A 17,433-nucleotide genomic window follows, 5' to 3' on the forward strand; every position below is an offset into this window, starting at 1 on the left:
AATAACATATTGTTTCATTTTAAAATATAAAAATATTGTAACCCTAATGTGTATTTCAATTGTAATATTTCTGTAAAGTCTAGGGACAGAAAAGTGGACGTTTCTGTAGAATGACCCATAAACTAAAACAAATAAAATTTGATTTCGTCCTATTTTTATTTTAGTTATTTATCTGTTGCATAGCTCGCCCTATTGGCCTTTTATTATGTCAGATGAAAGCAAGTGCCATGTGTTATTAACAATATATTTGTGAATGTATCTGTGAGTTTGACCGTTTCTGAGTCTCCTCGTGTGGCTCCATCTCCAGAACCCCTGTCCTCGTTCTTCTCTTGACCCAGCTTCACTGAGGAGGACACGCTTGTTGTTTCTCGGAAGTGACGAAACCAAAGTACTGATGGCGGCTCACAGTTTGCTCCCGGATATGTACTGAAACGAATTTGATGGCGTCTAATTGGACTTTTTGCTTACTTGGCCGTTTGTCTGAAGTCTTGAGATTACCATCGAACCTGTCGAGCACAAGAGTCGTCAATCCGAGGAGGTATCATTTGCTGTAGAGCTGGCTAGATCCAGAGCTAGCTACCTTGCCAATGAAATACAAGTCCAGTTAGCCTGTGTTCGCAGAGGTTTGTTTGTTTGTGTGCGTGACTACACACTTTAAGACGTTTGACATTTTAACAGTGTTGTGTCACTGGCTGGTCCAAGTGTAGCAGAGTGTCTGGTTTCTGTAGCTTGGCTAGAGGCGCTTGCGTTACTTTAAACGCAAAGAAGCGGCGGGAAGTGGTTAGCCGACCTGATTAGCTGTAGCCGTAGTTCTGAAGTCACTGGTCTCTAGTGGATAGTGTGAGTCTCTTCTATGATTCACCGTTGTGCTGTTCGTCGACTGTCAGCATGTTGAAGACACGACAGTGTTTACTTGGGATTCGCACTTTTCTTGGAGTGACGTCTAGAATATGGAGTTTCATTTTATACATCCTCAGGAAGCATCTACGAACGGTGAGCAAGTCAACATATGTCATGTGAATACATGTTTTTTCTGTTCTGTATATAATGTATTCCGACATGTCATCTGTAAATAATGTTTTTTCTTTATTTAAGGGCTCCCGTCTTCAAATAATCTTCAAAAGACAAACATCTCCAAGCATTGTTGATATGTTAGAAACTTTGTAACAAGTAATATTGTTTTCATGCACAAATTCCTAAGAGTAACCAGTCCTATTGTTTGTTTTAACCTTTTAACCCTGCTCAGATTTTTGGAATTTATCATATATTTACTGAGCTGTCACTTATGCAAAATTTTATGGCCCTCAGTGCAAACAAACATGCACTATTCAGCTGGGTCATTGTAGGATCTGTAATAATAACATTAACTTGGTATATAATTTGTTATGTGCTGCTTTAATTGTTGATTTGTGTTTAAGTACTCCTACTCATTGTATCAAAAAAAGTTTTATGAAACTTTGGCACAGTAGTAAGTTTCAGATTGTGCCTGCGTCTGCTGTATCTCTGTAATCCTGGGGAAGTTTGTTTATGGTGCTGTATGTCCTAATTACTTTGGTCTATGGACCCCTACTATATGTTGTTTAGCCTGCCGTGAAGGGAGTTACAGACCCAGAACTATTAAAGCACAATACGCTCACTGAGAAAGGTATCAAATATTTCCATACCGAGTCTTGACAATAAGGTTTTTTTTCAGCTGGCTAAGATTTCTACAATGTTTCAATTTACCCCACTCTAAAATAATCTTATAAATTTTTTATTCTTCATGTATATGTTTTGTTAAAAAATAAGTTTTAATTTCTAATAATTGTTAAGAATAATACGGCTATCATGTAATTTCATAAACACACCGTTGCTGGAAAACGGTGGCATACCGTGATCTGTTTCTATTTTTCAAACCGGTCTAATTGATGCATCCAAGACTATAATGTTTGGGGCTTCTCTGCAAAAACAGCTCAAAATGACCTTGGGTTGTTTCACGTAACTACCTGAGTGAAAACAAGTGGCATGTGTGGCCTAGTAAATTGTGATTTAGTGCTTTTACTGCTACTACCTTTCAGTTTTTTTCACGAACATCAATTATGTATTTTTTTTATATATATAAGTTTTATGCTAATCACACAAAATGGTTTGTATTTTATACATAAGTCACATTGCATAAGTAGATATGAAAAGTACACTGATTTTTCTACTTGCCTTACACTTCTGTGACTTCTTTTGGCAGCTGTTTTGGAGGTGTATTAATAGTCCAGTAGTGGCAGTATGGGGCCATTCTAGGTGCGTAACTATATAGATGTCTGCTATACGATGCCCTCATCTGAGCTTTGCGCCAGCGTGATGAAAGGGGCGAAAGAAGTGGAAATATTAGGATGAGAAATTGGTCATGAAAAGAGCCAGAACTCAACAGGGCCTCTGTATGATTGGTTTGAATATCTGAATGTGTGCATTTTGGGAGCGAGAAAAAGATCACATGTTCCATGTGCATCATTGACTCTGTCTCTGTCTGCTGTCCTGTCTTCCACAGATAATCCAGTACCAAACAGTGCGTTATGACACATTACCTCTCTCCCCTATTTCCAGAAACAGACTCGGTAAGTTCTCTCACCCGTTTCCCCCTCTGTTATGTGCAGTTCTGTCCACTAGGTGAGCTTCTAACCACACAGTTGGATGCAATGTTGCAATTTTTTGAGGACATTAATTTGTGACCCAGAATCGGTTGAATCAAAATCACAGCAAACATTTTTTTTTTTTTTTAAGAAGTGAGTACCTTATACTTTGGGTAGAATTGATTCCTCTGTAAAGCATTCTGTAAAATATTAACTTTTTTATAATAAATATTTATAATTTATAATAAATGCATGAGATGATATTGGCATAGGATTGGGAGAGGTTGGTGGACATGAGATGTTAAAATTAATTGGATTTCTGAACGTTGAATCACCACTTTTCACTGTGTGTGATGCGTATTGACCATTTGCTGCTTAGATGCGGTGAAGAGGAAGATACTGGTGTTGGATCTGGATGAGACTTTAATTCACTCTCACCATGATGGCGTCCTTAGACCTACAGTGAGGCCTGGTACACCGCCAGACTTTATCCTCAAGGTACATACATATACTGCTTTTTACTGAAAAAAAAGCCTCTAACGCTAGCTTGCTCTGTTCTGTTTTCTTTATTATATAATAAAAAAAAAAAGACCTTGCTATGTGTGCTGCGTTAGGCTAACTGAGACTTGTTATAGCACTTGCATATCATTGCTCTTTTGCTGATTTTGATTGCTTCCATTGTCCTCATTTGTAAGTCGCTTTGGATAAAAGCATCTGCTAAATGACTAAATGTAAAATGTAATGTCTATTGAAAACCTGATTTTTTTTTTTTAATTTAGAAATTAATATGTTTATATTAAGCAAGCGTGCATTAAATTGACAGTAAAATTATTATAATGTAGATTTACAATGTTACAAAATATTTCTATTTTTTTCAATAAATGCCGTCTTTTGAACTTTCTATTCATATCAAAGATTCCTGGAAAAAAGTATCATGGTTTCAACAAAAATATTAAACGGCACTACTGTTTTCAACATTGATAATAATAAGAAATGTTACTTGAGCACCAAATCAGCATATGACTTCTGAAGGATCATTTGACACTGAAGACTTGAGTAATGGCTGTTAAAAAATAGCTTTGCCATCATGGGAATAAATTACATTTTTAAAATGTATAAAAAAAAAACAGGTATTTTAAATTATAATAATATTTCATAATTTACTGTTTTTCCAATTTAAAAAATGCAGCTTTGATCAATTTTGATTATGCATGAAAGTTTGTTTCCCCCCCCTTCTCTCTCTTTCTCAGGTGGTAATAGACAAACACCCAGTCAGGTTTTTTGTCCATAAAAGGCCACACGTCGACTTCTTTCTAGAAGTGGTGAGTAAATTCTGTCATTTGAGCAGATGAGCAAACAAATTAGTAATTTTTTTTAATTAGTAAATGTTGCCAGTTTACTTGCATTTGCTTTGTGAACAAATTTTTCTTTTGACAAAATTAATTCACCAATATTCTAATGTGTATAGTGTGTCCTCTTGTTGGTATATATCAGGTTAGTCAGTGGTATGAGCTGGTAGTATTTACAGCTAGTATGGAGATATATGGATCGGCTGTAGCAGATAAGCTGGATAACAACAGGGATGTCCTCAAAAGAAGATACTACAGACAGGTAAAAACCCACTGCCTCCACATTTGCTCCTGATAAGGTATTTTAGGACCAGTTCTTACTCTCTGCACAGACTTTTGTTGATTGAGCCTGCCTAGGAAGTAGTTTTTCATGTCTGTTTGTTCAATTACTGAACCTGTTCATCTGTGTCTCTCTTTCCCGTTTTTTGTAGCACTGTACTTTGGATTTAGGGAGCTACATAAAAGATCTGTCTGTAGTACACAGTGATCTCTCCAGTATAGTCATTCTGGACAACTCGCCTGGAGCTTATCGAAGTCACCCAGGTTAGAGATCTATATCTGTACATCTATGGCGAGCACATTCAAGATGATTTAGTATCAGTCCACTCTGATTTTCAAAATGTAATGTTAATCCTATGTTTAGGGAGACAGACATTCATCTTGAGCATCTATTAAAAAAAATTATTTTGTGTAATAAATTGTTTTATGAATGTCATTTTAATTTGTTTTCACCCCCAGACAATGCAATACCTATAAAGTCGTGGTTCAGTGACCCAAGCGACACAGCACTTCTTAACCTGCTCCCAATGTTGGATGCATTGAGGTATTAACATTTCTTTAAGTCATGGTCATAGTAACCTCTTTTAATCATGACTAGGCCTAATTTATGCCCAATAAATTCTGCACAGTTTGAACATATGTCATCATATCTGTCTGAATGTATACTAGGGGTAGGTAATACACCAATAGACACAATTTTGTGAGATTTCGATTTTTTATCATCTATCCCGGTTACATGCTCACGTGGCATTGCTGTGCTACGCGGTCATGTAAACGTATCATTTGTACGCATTTTTAAGCATTACAGTAAAAAAAACAAGGTATTTTAAGCTGTTGAATTACAATCAGCAGCAAAAGAGAACTCATTTCGCTATGTGCATGTGAAGAACTGAGTTATTTTTGCTGCTTTATAGGCCTTGACTGGTTAAATACACACAATTGTATGTCAAAATGCCTATCTTTGCATGTATCCTCATAAACGCAGTAATTTAGGTCTTAAGTGAAAGCAAAGAGCTGAGAAAGAAAACGTGTAACAGTATATTGGATCCAAGCAGCTCTTAAAGTGACAGAAGTCTAATATTCCTGCTGTCTGTCATTCACGTTTATCAGACAACAAAAGAGAAAATCTCTCACAGCTCTTGACTAAATCACCTTTGTAACTTTAATTAGAAGAAATATATATTTAATTTACACAGTAAAGAATAGGCAGTGTTTTTTATTGGATTACTTTATACAGTGTATATAGCATTTTTTATTTATTTGTTCTACTTTAGTTCTAGTGTAGTGTTTTTTTTGTCCTATTGCTTGTAATTAGTTTCTTATCCTTTTTATGATCATTGACTGTTTACTTGTCCTCAGTAAGGTTGAGTTTGTTTGTTTGTGTTTTTTTTTTTTATTTAGGGTAGTATTAGTTTTTTGTGATATTGACACTGGTGACAAGAATTATGAACTTTCTATGGTATCAAAAATGTTGATATCATAATGACCTTATTTAAAGCAAAACTAACTATATTGTGGGATATATTGTTACAGTGAAATAAAAGTTAATTTCTTTATTTCTCTTCAGAAAACAAGTAAAAATTGGTTGGGAGTTTTTGCACATGACTGCTATATCACCCACAAATCTTTCTGTTCCGATTGAACTTTTGTCACGTCTTATGTTGCTACTTCAGTAAGTTGCCCTTACTGTTTTTTCACACCCTTTCTAGGTTTACCTCAGACGTTCGCTCCGTCCTCAGTCGAAATCTCCACCAGCATCGGCTTTGGTGATCATATCTGTCAGGGCCAGTCGCTCTTCTGGTCGCCGTCTGGTTTTTACATGGCTCTGCCCGCTAAGTGTTAGCCTCTCCTGTACTGGAACTGTCAGACTCTCGTCATCGTGAGCTCCCATTAGTCATATGGACTCCTCTGAGGAAATGCTAATAGAAGACATGGGAGGACAGAAAGGAGAGACACATGATGACGCAGCGATTACAAATAAACTCAAGGCAAATGGAGAGGCCAACATTTTTTTTTCTTGTATTTTTTTTCCTGAAAAAATGGAAACTCTGCCTTACAGTTGTTGCATTCAACATGTGCATGATGGAGTGTTTCCGAGTGAAAGCTTCTGATTCCAATTTTACCTTTCATTTTTTTGGGGGCAAATGAATCCGTGAATGGGATGTAACTACCAGTCACTTCACAAGCACTTATTCCCCCCTTCCTCAACGTCTGTGTTTGTCTTTTTAGTTTCGTATGACCTTAGCACAAATGGTCACATGGTCTTATCTACTCATTCTCTCTCTAAGATTCTGTCCTTCCTCTCTCCTTTGTTTTTTCTGTCTTCCATCTCAGGTATCTGGGCCTCTTCTCTATGTTAAGAGCTGAGAGCTGTTAATACCGTTGTACTGATAGTATACTGTGGTAGAGAAAAATGTACGAGCAGCAGGAGAGAAAACTACAGTTCATTATTACAGCTTATGGTATTCATTTTCTGTGTATTATGGCTCATATGTAAAACCTCTGGTTAAATCAGAGAGGTTTTCGAGGACGCATTTTTAGATGCTCATTGATATGGATACATCAGCCACTGAGAGAGACACTGAGCAACAAGGACTCTTCTATTACAGAAAAATAAAATAGAGCCTTTTGTCAGCAACTGAAATGATGGTCTCTTCCACTTTTTGGGGGGTATTTAACATTTTAGATTGGCTGAACTTTAAGTATTCAGACTCTTAACCAATTTTCATTTTACTGAATTACAGATCCTGGATTCTGTTTTGTTCTTGTGATATTTAGATTTCAAAGCTATAAATGAATTTAAAGTCTGTATGAAATGAAAATTCATGCATATCTATATTCTAAATGCATCTTATTGTAAACAATTTGTTCATGCATGTTTCTTTTCTTTTTTTGACCTCATAATTTGTAGTGAAAATACCATACCATAATTGGTGGGAATGGAAAAAAAAATCTAAATTGGGAATGACTAGCCCATTCTTCTATTTATATTTGTTCCAGTGTTTTTTATTTTGTTAAGATGATGCACTACAATTTTTGAATAGTGCCTAGATTGAATTGGATTGGGGTTTGGCAGTAGAACATATATATATATATATATATATATTCAAAATAACTTAATATTTTTAGCTAACTGAAACAGTTTCTGCATTATTTTTGCTTTGTTTTGCTGTTACTTCTAATAAAAATCAACCCAGTACCATACATACATACCATTCGTGAAGCACAAGCAGAACATATTTCTATGTACAACATTTATAAAAAACATTCTTATACAGTTTAATTCAGTGGAGCATTTCATGTAATTATGCGAGAATGGCTTTATGAATGGTTTTCACAAAAATTCATTCTGCTTGTGTTTCATGAATAAGGCCCAGTGTTTAAAGTGTGGGCAATGTTGGATTTGTGCCACAATTTGAATTTTGTCAAAAACTCTGAGCACAAAATCTGACCCATTCACCGCAGGGTTAATATTATGCTTTTAGCAGTTCATCTTCATCTCTACATGTTTTATAGTGGCTTCTTTTGTGCCACCCTGCAATTAGTGTTTTGTAGATTTCATGATGGCAAACTGATGCATCATTGCTCCACTTACATGGTCAAAGAAATTGTTGGCTTCACTGTGGCTTTGTGGCTTGTCTTCCAAATCATTTTGAAGGATGACTTTTTCTAGGGACTGCCGGCAGCTTGATAGTCTCAGTTGTACCTTTTCTTTTTTAGGCATTTATTAAACTAAATTTTACTGTTGGATTTTAAATACCTCTGTAAGGTACCCATCTATGACCTAAAGTTTTATTTAAGTCCTCTTTGTTTACTTTGCCTCATGGCATGGGTTTGACATTTTGTCCTTGTTTTACCTAAACAACCCCCTACCATATTCAGACTTAGCAAAATATCAGATGTGTTTTGATTGAACTTGAAACTCTTCTGTGGGTTCTAATGACTAATTTGTCAAACTTAGCCGGCATTTTATTTTATTTATTTTGACATCTAGTTCTACACTACAGTTTCAGGTAATGCCACGTAGGCCTCCAGGCTACTGCAGACGTCATTACGCAACTGACGTAATGTGACGTGTCTATGCACCTATGAAGTTGGTTCGCAACCCGCCATAAAACCAAAAGAAGAAGAAGAAGAAGAAGAATGTGACGTGTCGTTCGCCGCCTCCCTTGTTCCTTGTTATTGGATATCCCTCCGCCCTCCGACGCAGTTATCCAAAAGAGAAAAAACAGCAAGCTAGTTTGTAAACACCATCCACGGCAGATTTTCTTGGAGATTTTTAAGATCTCCCAGCCTGTGACAATGAAGTTTATGTACAAAGAAGAACATCCATTTGAGAAGCGACGGTCCGAAGGGGAGAAAATCAGAAAGAAGTACCCGGATAGAGTGCCTGTGAGTCAGACAAATTAGTTGTTTTTATCAGGGCCCCACTCGTACAAATAACATAAACCGAGGCTTTACAGTGACAACGCTAATTTATGAGGGGAAACCGTGTGAAAATAATCGTTCGTCTAAAAACACGCGAAATCGTGCATTGTCATCGTCGTTTTAATCTGTCCTTCAAATATATGAAGGGACTGGCGTTAGCCTGTTAGCTTCCGTCTCAATACAAAACTGTGGCATCGTTTACAGTACAAGTAATAGAACAAACAGTACATTTTTTTATAAGATTATGTGATGTAAGTTTACATTCAAGGTATTAAATATCATATAGAGAGATCGCCTCTGCGAGTCATTCATATGAACCTTGTTATTTTGACAGAATCGAGGACTAAATGACAAGAATATGAAATTTTCTGACACATTACCATGTGGCCTCACACTGGGTTCGTTTTCGGTTGCATTATGTGTCGACCGTCAAATATCAGCAGCCAAAATTGTTAGAATGGGAATGTGCCCTACGCTGGGGAATTCCCATAACAGCATTGTTATTATACTACTAAACGATGCTGTTGTGCTCGCATTACTGTCAGTGTTTGTTATTACCAGCAGTGATTTGTTTTCCACAGGTGATCGTCGAGAAAGCTCCCAAAGCCAGAATAGGAGATCTGGACAAGAAGAAATATCTCGTCCCGTCTGACCTCACAGGTTCATTTCCTTGAGCAATACAGAACAATTTGCATAATCTTTAATGGTATTAAAAAAATATGTATTGACATTTTTTTTTCTTATTTCTGAAGTGGGGCAGTTCTACTTCCTCATTCGGAAAAGGATCCACTTGAGGGCCGAAGATGCCCTCTTCTTCTTTGTAAACAACGTCATTCCTCCAACATCAGCCACTATGGGGCTGCTTTACCAGGTACATCATTTGAATGTATCTGAACATAATTATTTTTGTTTGTTTTAACTGAACCTTTTGCGCCGGTTTGTTTATATCAGTAGAATTCATAAAATGTCATTTTTGATTAATGAAAAAGAAGCATCTCTAAACTCTTCGTCTCTGTTTCTGTGTTGTAGGAGCACCATGAAGAAGACTTTTTCCTTTACATTGCCTACAGTGATGAAAGCGTCTATGGGGATGTTTTGCGAGATGTGTAACCAATTTACTTGCCCCACACTACCCTTCCTTAAAATAAAATGATCAATACGTTAGGCCACTTGAAGTGTACATGTTGAATGCAATTTCATATCCTCCTAGTCTGTTTATGAAATATTGTTTGTACTCTATGCTGCCTGCATATTGTTCCTTCCTACTTAAGAGTTCCTCCCTCAGTCTTGCTTTTAGGCAGACCGGATACAGCCTACGTCCTGGTCTGTTTCAGTAAATTAGTGGTACTCATATCCGTAAAAGCTTTTTCAATGTTCTACACTTCTCCTTTCACCTTTTCTCACTTTCCCCCAGCACCGACATGCATCCTGCAGTCACCTTGCTATTCTGTCGATCTTTAATGTTTGGTTCGAGTTTGTTTTTTAGCCACCATATTTGCACAGACCAAAATCACTGATAATACTGGACTATCTTACCATGTAATGTGTGTGAGTGTGAGTGTGTTTGTGTACCGTTGCCAATAATGATTATTTTGAAATGGGTTGGGGCTGCTGTTCGTTTGAATAAGCTGGTTAAAAGATTTCAAAAAAATGTTTATTTTCATTTGACATGTAGGAGATTGCTTGTTTATGTTTCAATTTTCTTATAATCATTATTATGAGGTTGACAAGGTTCATGACTTGATTGGCCTCTTTTTTTTTTTTTGTATCATGGATTGGTGTGTTTTGTTCCTTTTCCCCTAAAAGCGTTAATTGTCATGGTCACCAATCTTAAGCTTGCCATAATTATAAACCTGATGTAAAAAGCTGCCCGTGTCAGTCTTTAATGGGTTTTGAGTTATGCTTTTCTCACAGATCTGAGAACAGACAGACAGATAGATAGATAGATATAGATAAAAGGTTTCATAAAGAATTAAGCATATGATTTAAAAATAATTAAAAGTTATGCCTAGTAGACTTGTGCAGGTACATACAGAAACAGAAAAATAAAATCAGAAGAAATAAAATAAAACATTCAAATAAATGTTACAATAAAAAATGAACACATTTAACAGCTTTATTTTTCAAACATTGTATTGTTTTAGGTATTACTCAGCTTTTGCCTTCAAAGTAAAAAACTTATTTCCCACATATTTACATTTATGTATACTATATTTAGCTAATAGACATTTTATTTAGACGATAGCAGATTATGTCAATTATATTCCTTATAAGACTTGTCTTATGTGGGGAAAAAAGCAAAAATATTTTCAAAACCATAGCTGCAAGCCGGGCTGATGAAACGTCTTGATGGGCGTTTTTTATTTTATTTTTTTTATTACAAAACTTGTAGAAACATACAGAAACAGGGAAGCGAGACATGAATATATTCCAACAAAAAGCAATTATAAAAATAAAAAAAGAAAACAAATATTCTGTATTTGCATGTCAAATTAATTATTACGTCTTGATGGGCGTTTCATTTCTGCTCAATGACACGTGACGTCATCAATACACGTCCACAGCGGAAGTGCGCCAAACTGGGTTTCCTGTCAATATTTCGGTTAATTACTGATACACTTGTTTATTTTTCTTTAAGGAAAGCCTTCAGACAAGCTCAGCATACTTTTAATCTCAGAAACGGACAAAAGTGCGTTACATGAAGATTCCACGAATGTCACTGCAAGAGTTTTATTTAGTTCGCTGATTTTGCAAGCTAGCTGGCTAAGCTGTCACTTTAGCCGTTAGCCTGCTGGCCTAATGGTCAGGTGTTAATGCAACTTACTGCAAATAGAAAATACTGAAATCGCTTTCGTCTGTAACATCGAGCTTATGAAAGATGATTTTCTTGGACAGATTAGCTGAAGCGACTGTCAAAACGTTCAGGTTACTGCAAGCATAGCCAGCTAGCTTGTGAAGCCGTTATAGAGCTAACCCAGTTCAGGGAGTTTGCTAATTTATTGCCTTGTATTGCTTCTCAGATTACCACATCTCTTTCTTCTTATTTATATTTTGCTCTAACTCGTAGTCTTTGGTTTTTAGAATTGATATGGTAAGTTGGTTTAAACAACGTTAGCAAGGCTTGTCAACTTTTTGACAGCTGCCTTAAGTTTGTGTTTGTGATGTGTCCTCCTGAACCCGTCAAATGTCTAAATCCTGCTGTACAGCAATGCTAAGAATGTTCTTGGTTCTGTTATATTTTTAACGTTGCCATTTAACATGGTTAAATGATTTCCAGACTATCAGTTCTTGAATTGTTTCTCACTCTGACTATTCTAGTTGTGGTAAGGCCACTAAAATCTGAATTCAGTCTTAGTGGACTCATTAGTGACTAAAAATGCAGATGCTGATATTAATGTTTTAACATTTTTCTAACATCTCGACAGCTGGCACCGCCAATCCCTACCATCATGCCGGCTCTTCTGGAGAGGCCCAAACTGTCTAATGCCATGGCACGTGCCTTGCACAAGCACATTATGAGAGAGAGGGAGCGGAAGAGGCAAGGTGAGCCCAGAATTCTGCTGTATATTATTGTTACTAAAATAAAGAATAAAATAATTTCCATATTGAATTATGGCGTATTGTGTGAATTATAGTGTTGTTGATCATGTGTACTTTGTGATCGGTTATCAATTGTTTATCTCAGAGGAAGAAGAGGTTGACAAAATGATGGAGCAGAAACTAAAAGAAGAGGAAGAGAGGAAGAGGAAGAAAGAGATGGAGGAGAGAATGTCTTTAGAGGAAACAAAAGAGCAGGTGCGTCTATATGATTGATTAATACTTGGATTATTTACAAATGGTGTTGTAATTATGTTGTTTAGGACTCATGAACAACCCTTTATTTCTCTCTTATTAGATAATGAAGATGGGAGTGAAGCTGCAGGGTCTTCAAGAGGAGAAGCATCAGCTTTTTCTGCAGCTGAAGAAAGTCCTACATGAGGAGGAGAAAAGACGACGGAAAGAACAGAGGTATGCAAAAGAGAGCTTGCAAATTCAGATGTCAAATGGAAAAGTTAAGTCTTCACGCCATAAATAGTATATCAAACCCCAGAAGCCAGATCCTCTCCGTTTTGTCTGGGATCCGAACAACTAGTCAGCATAGTTGTCTGGAATCCAAAACAATTGTTTTGTCTGGTACTCAAAACTGTTTTAACAGTCAAGAAGTTGACTGAGAAAGCCGGAGAAGAGCAGAAGAAGCAGACATGATGATAAAAAATTAGTTTTCAATGCTCCGACTTCTTCTGACTGGCACTAATCAAACAGAAAAGAGTTCTGTTAGAAAACAGTTATTTTAAATTGTAATAATATTTCACAATATTACAGTTTTACTGTTTTTGTGTATGCCTTGTTGAGCATAGGCCTGTCACAATAATCAATATATCGACTTACCGCGCAATATATGTACATGACCTCAATCATTTTTGGTGATGCAATATATCGCCCATTTACTTAAAAATTAATGTCACCATGTTTGTACATTCCACTTGCGCCTGTGTCTTTTGCAGCTTCTCGTACATAGCGTGGTGTAGTCATGAGGTGCTAGTTCAAATTTTAAAAAATGCTTCTACCAAAAAAAAAGTTTCATCTGCAGATATGGCCTTGTTTAGGGATCTGTGCCTTTGTGCATACGGTCATCTGACTGCTAAGTAGTGATTTGTGTTTTTCAGCAATAGTGTGCACGCATGGCCGGACTTACCATTGGGCTTGAGTGGGCTCAGTCAGAATTCAGAAATTATTAGCCGCATTTCCAATGTGCACGCAAGATCTAAACGGGCCAGCCGGGGCTACAGCTTACAACTACGACCTTCAAGGCCACAATCAAACAGCATAAACTGGTATTTATGATTATTTCACATAGAAGAAGGACACACGTATTGAATCGCGTCTGCACCGATTAGTTTATCACATGGTTACTTTAAACAGCTCCATTAAGCCTTTAGCCCCAGAGGGTGCACATTTAGAAAGATAATGATAAATTCTCAAATGTTCACACATCATTTCTTTACAGAGGATGATTCTATATTACTATATTAATGTTTCACTAAATTATGCGATCATCTGATGAGTTTTGAGCGCTCTCTCTCGTCTTACTGCCATTACACATAGTGGGGAAGAAATGTCATCAAAATGATTTTAAATAAAAAATGAATTACCAATTTAATGAGTTTCTGTTCTTATAACATAGCTATGCCTATGATATAGGACTTAGCCTATTACAGAGTAACTTTCAGACACAAAATTCCGTTTTGCTCCGTCAGAAATAAAATAGAACAAACCGCAGAACCGCTGCGTCTCCGAACAACAGTGTTTTGTTCCTCAGCATTACATGGACCAGCAAATGATTCAATCAGGCTATAAGTACAGTCGTTTGCAAAGTTAAATTAATCACCTTTTTAAATGAATCGGTTGATTCAACTCACTCATTAAGACAGTCACTTGCTGCCACCTACTGGCGGTTGTAGTTTCATATTTTAAAAAAGTAGCTTATTTCATTTTTGCAATCATTTAATATTTCTACATTAAAACGTTATATAACATTTATGCACAATCCATCTATGAATTTTGTTGATAGTGATTTAATTTGATTGTTAATAGCCAGCATGTCTTTTTTATTCGATTGAATTTATTGATTAAATAAGAACCTGACATATGAGGACACAGGTATGACAATAACTTTTATAATACTACTAAGCCAACATATCTGGCTTTTTTTTTTTTTTGCTCAGTTATTTCAGGGTTTTGACACATCTAGTTTATTATATTATAATGAATATTTAATATTACATTTAAACTTTGACTATAGCCTAGACATATTGCAAATTAATTGATAAGTCCTGCCCTGTGTGCACCATTAATTTACAGAGAAAAAAAGGTCAGGGAAAAAATCTCCATACAAGGTCTTTGCATTTTTCTTTTTTTCTACTTGTTACTTTGCACTTTTTGTTAGATTTTTTTTTATTTACCATTTATTCAGGTTTTTTAAGGAATCTAATATTCCAATATTTAATTTCCATGATCTATATATTCTTAAAAATTAAAAGTTTGTTGTCATTTGGAAGTGTGTAGGCCTTCTTGCATTATTATGCTGTTACATTATGATTATATATTAAGTGGCATAAAATGGTCTTTAAAATGACAATAATATTGCTTATCGCAATTATTTCTGGGGCAATATATCGCACAACAAAAAAGTTGTTATCGTGACAGCCAGGCTTAGTTGAGCATAAAAGACCTTAAAAAAATATTGGTTGTGTATACAGCATGTGAATATACAGTATATGCATTTGTATATACAGTATATATATATATATATATATATATATGACAGGAGAAATTATTATCCAAAGCTGTCAGAGATTTTGAAAATGTCATTTGTTAATCAGTTTATTATAACTAGAATTCTTTTATATGTTTACAGTGACATGACATCTCTGACTTCGGCAACATACCAGTCTAACATGGCCATCCACTCTGGGCAGCACCTTCTCAGCATGCAAGGTGACCACTGTTTGGCATCTTCAGTGATCTGTCAAAGAAGTATAAAGCTGTAACTGTCAGAATTTACTAGAATTGCCCTTCAATAATGACTTCATTTTGCTCCACTGCTCATTTTCACTCAGCAGGTCAGGTTAGTCATGGGCGTCCAGGTGCTCTTCTTGGGGAACGCAGCAAACAGCTCTTCCAGTCTCCAGTCATTCCCGTGAGTGTGATATTTTAGTGTAAATCAGTCTATTTGTAATAATAATGAGAAAAAATGTTTTTTTTCGGTGTGTGTGCGCTTGTTCATTAAAACCATTATTGGCTGCTTGCCACCGTCTCAGACGCGTCATTTCCAGTCTCAGCCGGGATTCAGTGCAGGTGGAACAGAGCACGGCCAGTATTCTGGAGGCCAGCCGAGTCACAGCCCGTATGGAGTCACTCAGCCGCAGCATGCATCACCTTTTGCCTCCAGTCAGCCGGTGCCAGCCAACTATGCCAGTGGTTCACAACTTAGAGGTGCCTTGTTCGTATTTTCCTTCAGTCCATGTTTAGATGTGTTACTTGCTTGCAAGATGTTATCATTTTCTGTTTCCAGGTGCATCAGCATTCCAGGCCATGCAGTACCTGCCCCATCAGCAGCAGGGCTATGCGGTCCACAGTCATTTCACCTCTCAGCCTGGTGTGTGTAATGTGCCTGTGTGTGTATATGAGTTCATGTTGCTACACTGTAGCATACTTTTATAATGAAATAGTATATTTAAATATGTGTGGTGATAAGTGATTACTAATGTTGTGGTGCATAAATAGTGTTTCAGATCAGCCAATCTAAGGTGCAGTTTTAGTTAGAATAACTAATTCAAAAGTTAGGGGTCAGTTTAGTTTTAATGTTTTAAAAGAAGTATCTTACACTCACCAAGACTGCATTTATTTGATCAAAAAAATCAATAAAAACAATAATATTGTAAAATACTTTATACTTTATTTTAAAAAATAGGATTCTTTGATGAATAAGTCAAAAGAATCAGCATTTATTTGTAATAGAAAACTTTTGTAACATTATACATATTTTTACTGTCACTTTAAATTAATAAAGTGCATCCTTGCTGAATAGAAGAATTATTTTTAAAAGATGAAAATCTTACTGAGCCCAAACTTTTGAACTAGTGTATGTATACAGTAGACAGCAAGACAGTAAGTTTTTCAACAGGGCCTGTCCCACATAGGTTTTACATTTTTTTCCATCTTCCTTTTGGCAGACACCTTTGCAATCCTTCTGTATTCCTCCTTTCATTCCAGGTTACATCCCCAGTGCTGGGATTCCCCTGCAGAAACAGTTGGAACATGCTAACCAGCAGTCCGGCTTCACAGACTCGGTAAGTAGGGCCGGTCAGGATGCAAACTCTGATAAATAGGAACAAAGGAAGGTCAGCTGCTTTGAACAGCTAAGTGCAGAGGTTCACTGGATGCCTGTGTCTGTGCAAACATTACTCATATTTGTGTTTTCAGAGTCCATTGAGGCCCATGCATCCGCAGGCTCTGCATGTGAGCGCTGCAGGTATGCTGCCTACTCCCTCTATTGCTGTCCAGATCCCTCCTGGCAAGGTCAGAGCCAAGCCAATTAATGAAATCTATATTACCATAGTCTTTCTGTTGCATTGTTGCAGATGTTCAGTTGATTAAGATAAAGGGAATAACCTAAATAGCCTAAAATAGTAGCATTTCTTTGCTCTTGTTATGTTTTGGTCATAAATGTCTTGCGGTTTTTCTTTGGACAGTCTGGCTTACCATATGCACATCCACCAAGGCCAGCTTCCCCAGGCGCATTCACACATGGAACATCCTCACAACAAGCACATGCAGTGAGTTCTGGCCAAACCAAATAATTAATTATGGAATGTATGTACATTTATACACTACTGTTCAAAGGTTTGGGGTCAGTGAGATATATGTATGTATGTATATATGTAAGTATATTAGTGCTGTCAAACGATTAATCGCATCCAGAATAAAAGTTTTTGTTTACGTAATATACTTGTGTGTACTGTCACTGTGTATATTTATGCATATATAAATACACACACATGCTTGTATATAAGAAAAATGTTACGTTTATATATTAAATATATTTATATATGTAATTTATATGAATAGAAATATACATGTAAATATTTTAAAAATATATGCTGCATATGTGTCTTTATATATATATATATATATATATACATAATAAATATACACAGTACACACACATATAT

At 36.3% G+C, this 17,433-nt stretch overlaps 3 protein-coding genes across 8 annotated transcripts in view; all 3 read left to right on the forward strand.

Annotated features, from left to right (window-relative positions):
- The first annotated feature begins 316 nt into the window (after positions 1-316).
- On the forward strand, positions 317-6,955 carry LOC107687669 (CTD nuclear envelope phosphatase 1A-like). Its single transcript, XM_016485092.1, has 8 exons — positions 317-993; positions 2,522-2,588; positions 2,983-3,101; positions 3,854-3,925; positions 4,098-4,214; positions 4,384-4,495; positions 4,691-4,775; positions 5,941-6,955. Exons 1-8 carry the CDS (start codon positions 889-891, stop codon positions 5,999-6,001), a joined length of 738 nt encoding a protein of 245 aa, XP_016340578.1. The 5' UTR covers positions 317-888; the 3' UTR covers positions 6,002-6,955.
- Positions 6,956-8,382: 1,427 nt separating this feature from the next.
- Positions 8,383-10,527, forward strand: LOC107687670 (gamma-aminobutyric acid receptor-associated protein-like). Its single transcript, XM_016485094.1, has 4 exons — positions 8,383-8,623; positions 9,241-9,319; positions 9,412-9,530; positions 9,689-10,527. Exons 1-4 carry the CDS (start codon positions 8,534-8,536, stop codon positions 9,767-9,769), a joined length of 369 nt encoding a protein of 122 aa, XP_016340580.1. The 5' UTR covers positions 8,383-8,533; the 3' UTR covers positions 9,770-10,527.
- A 674-nt stretch (positions 10,528-11,201) lies between these two features.
- Positions 11,202-17,433, forward strand: part of LOC107687671 (G protein pathway suppressor 2-like) — a 7,172-nt gene continuing 940 nt past the window's right edge. The window contains exons 1-13 of one of the 6 annotated variants that reach the window (XM_016485096.1): positions 11,202-11,348; positions 11,680-11,750; positions 12,085-12,202; positions 12,345-12,454; positions 12,555-12,667; positions 13,366-13,533; positions 15,117-15,196; positions 15,319-15,398; positions 15,520-15,694; positions 15,774-15,857; positions 16,475-16,551; positions 16,685-16,780; positions 16,954-17,037. In XM_016485096.1, coding sequence (XP_016340582.1) covers positions 11,748-11,750; positions 12,085-12,202; positions 12,345-12,454; positions 12,555-12,667; positions 13,366-13,533; positions 15,117-15,196; positions 15,319-15,398; positions 15,520-15,694; positions 15,774-15,857; positions 16,475-16,551; positions 16,685-16,780; positions 16,954-17,037 — 1,188 coding nt within the window. In that variant the 5' untranslated portion in view covers positions 11,202-11,348; positions 11,680-11,747. The other 5 variants (XM_016485097.1, XM_016485099.1, XM_016485095.1 and 2 more) reach the window with 5 other exon arrangements.

Source organism: Sinocyclocheilus anshuiensis, unplaced genomic scaffold (assembly GCF_001515605.1).
Source record: "Sinocyclocheilus anshuiensis isolate Anshui unplaced genomic scaffold, SAMN03320099.WGS_v1.1 scaffold281, whole genome shotgun sequence".
NCBI classification, from domain to species: Eukaryota; Metazoa; Chordata; class Actinopteri; order Cypriniformes; family Cyprinidae; genus Sinocyclocheilus; species Sinocyclocheilus anshuiensis.

Excerpts from the sequence above, each read along its gene's own strand:
- LOC107687669 (XM_016485092.1), top strand. The coding sequence starts at position 889 with ATGTTGAAGACACGACAGTGTTTACTTGGGATTCGCACTTTTCTTGGA. Across the intron at positions 994-2,521 it reads TCAGGAAGCATCTACGAACG|ATAATCCAGTACCAAACAGT; the intron begins GTGAGCAAGTCA and ends TGTCTTCCACAG. Across the intron at positions 4,215-4,383 it reads AAAGAAGATACTACAGACAG|CACTGTACTTTGGATTTAGG; the intron begins GTAAAAACCCAC and ends CGTTTTTTGTAG.
- LOC107687670 (XM_016485094.1), top strand. The coding sequence starts at position 8,534 with ATGAAGTTTATGTACAAAGAAGAACATCCATTTGAGAAGCGACGGTCC. Across the intron at positions 9,320-9,411 it reads CGTCCCGTCTGACCTCACAG|TGGGGCAGTTCTACTTCCTC; the intron begins GTTCATTTCCTT and ends TTATTTCTGAAG. Across the intron at positions 9,531-9,688 it reads CTATGGGGCTGCTTTACCAG|GAGCACCATGAAGAAGACTT; the intron begins GTACATCATTTG and ends TCTGTGTTGTAG.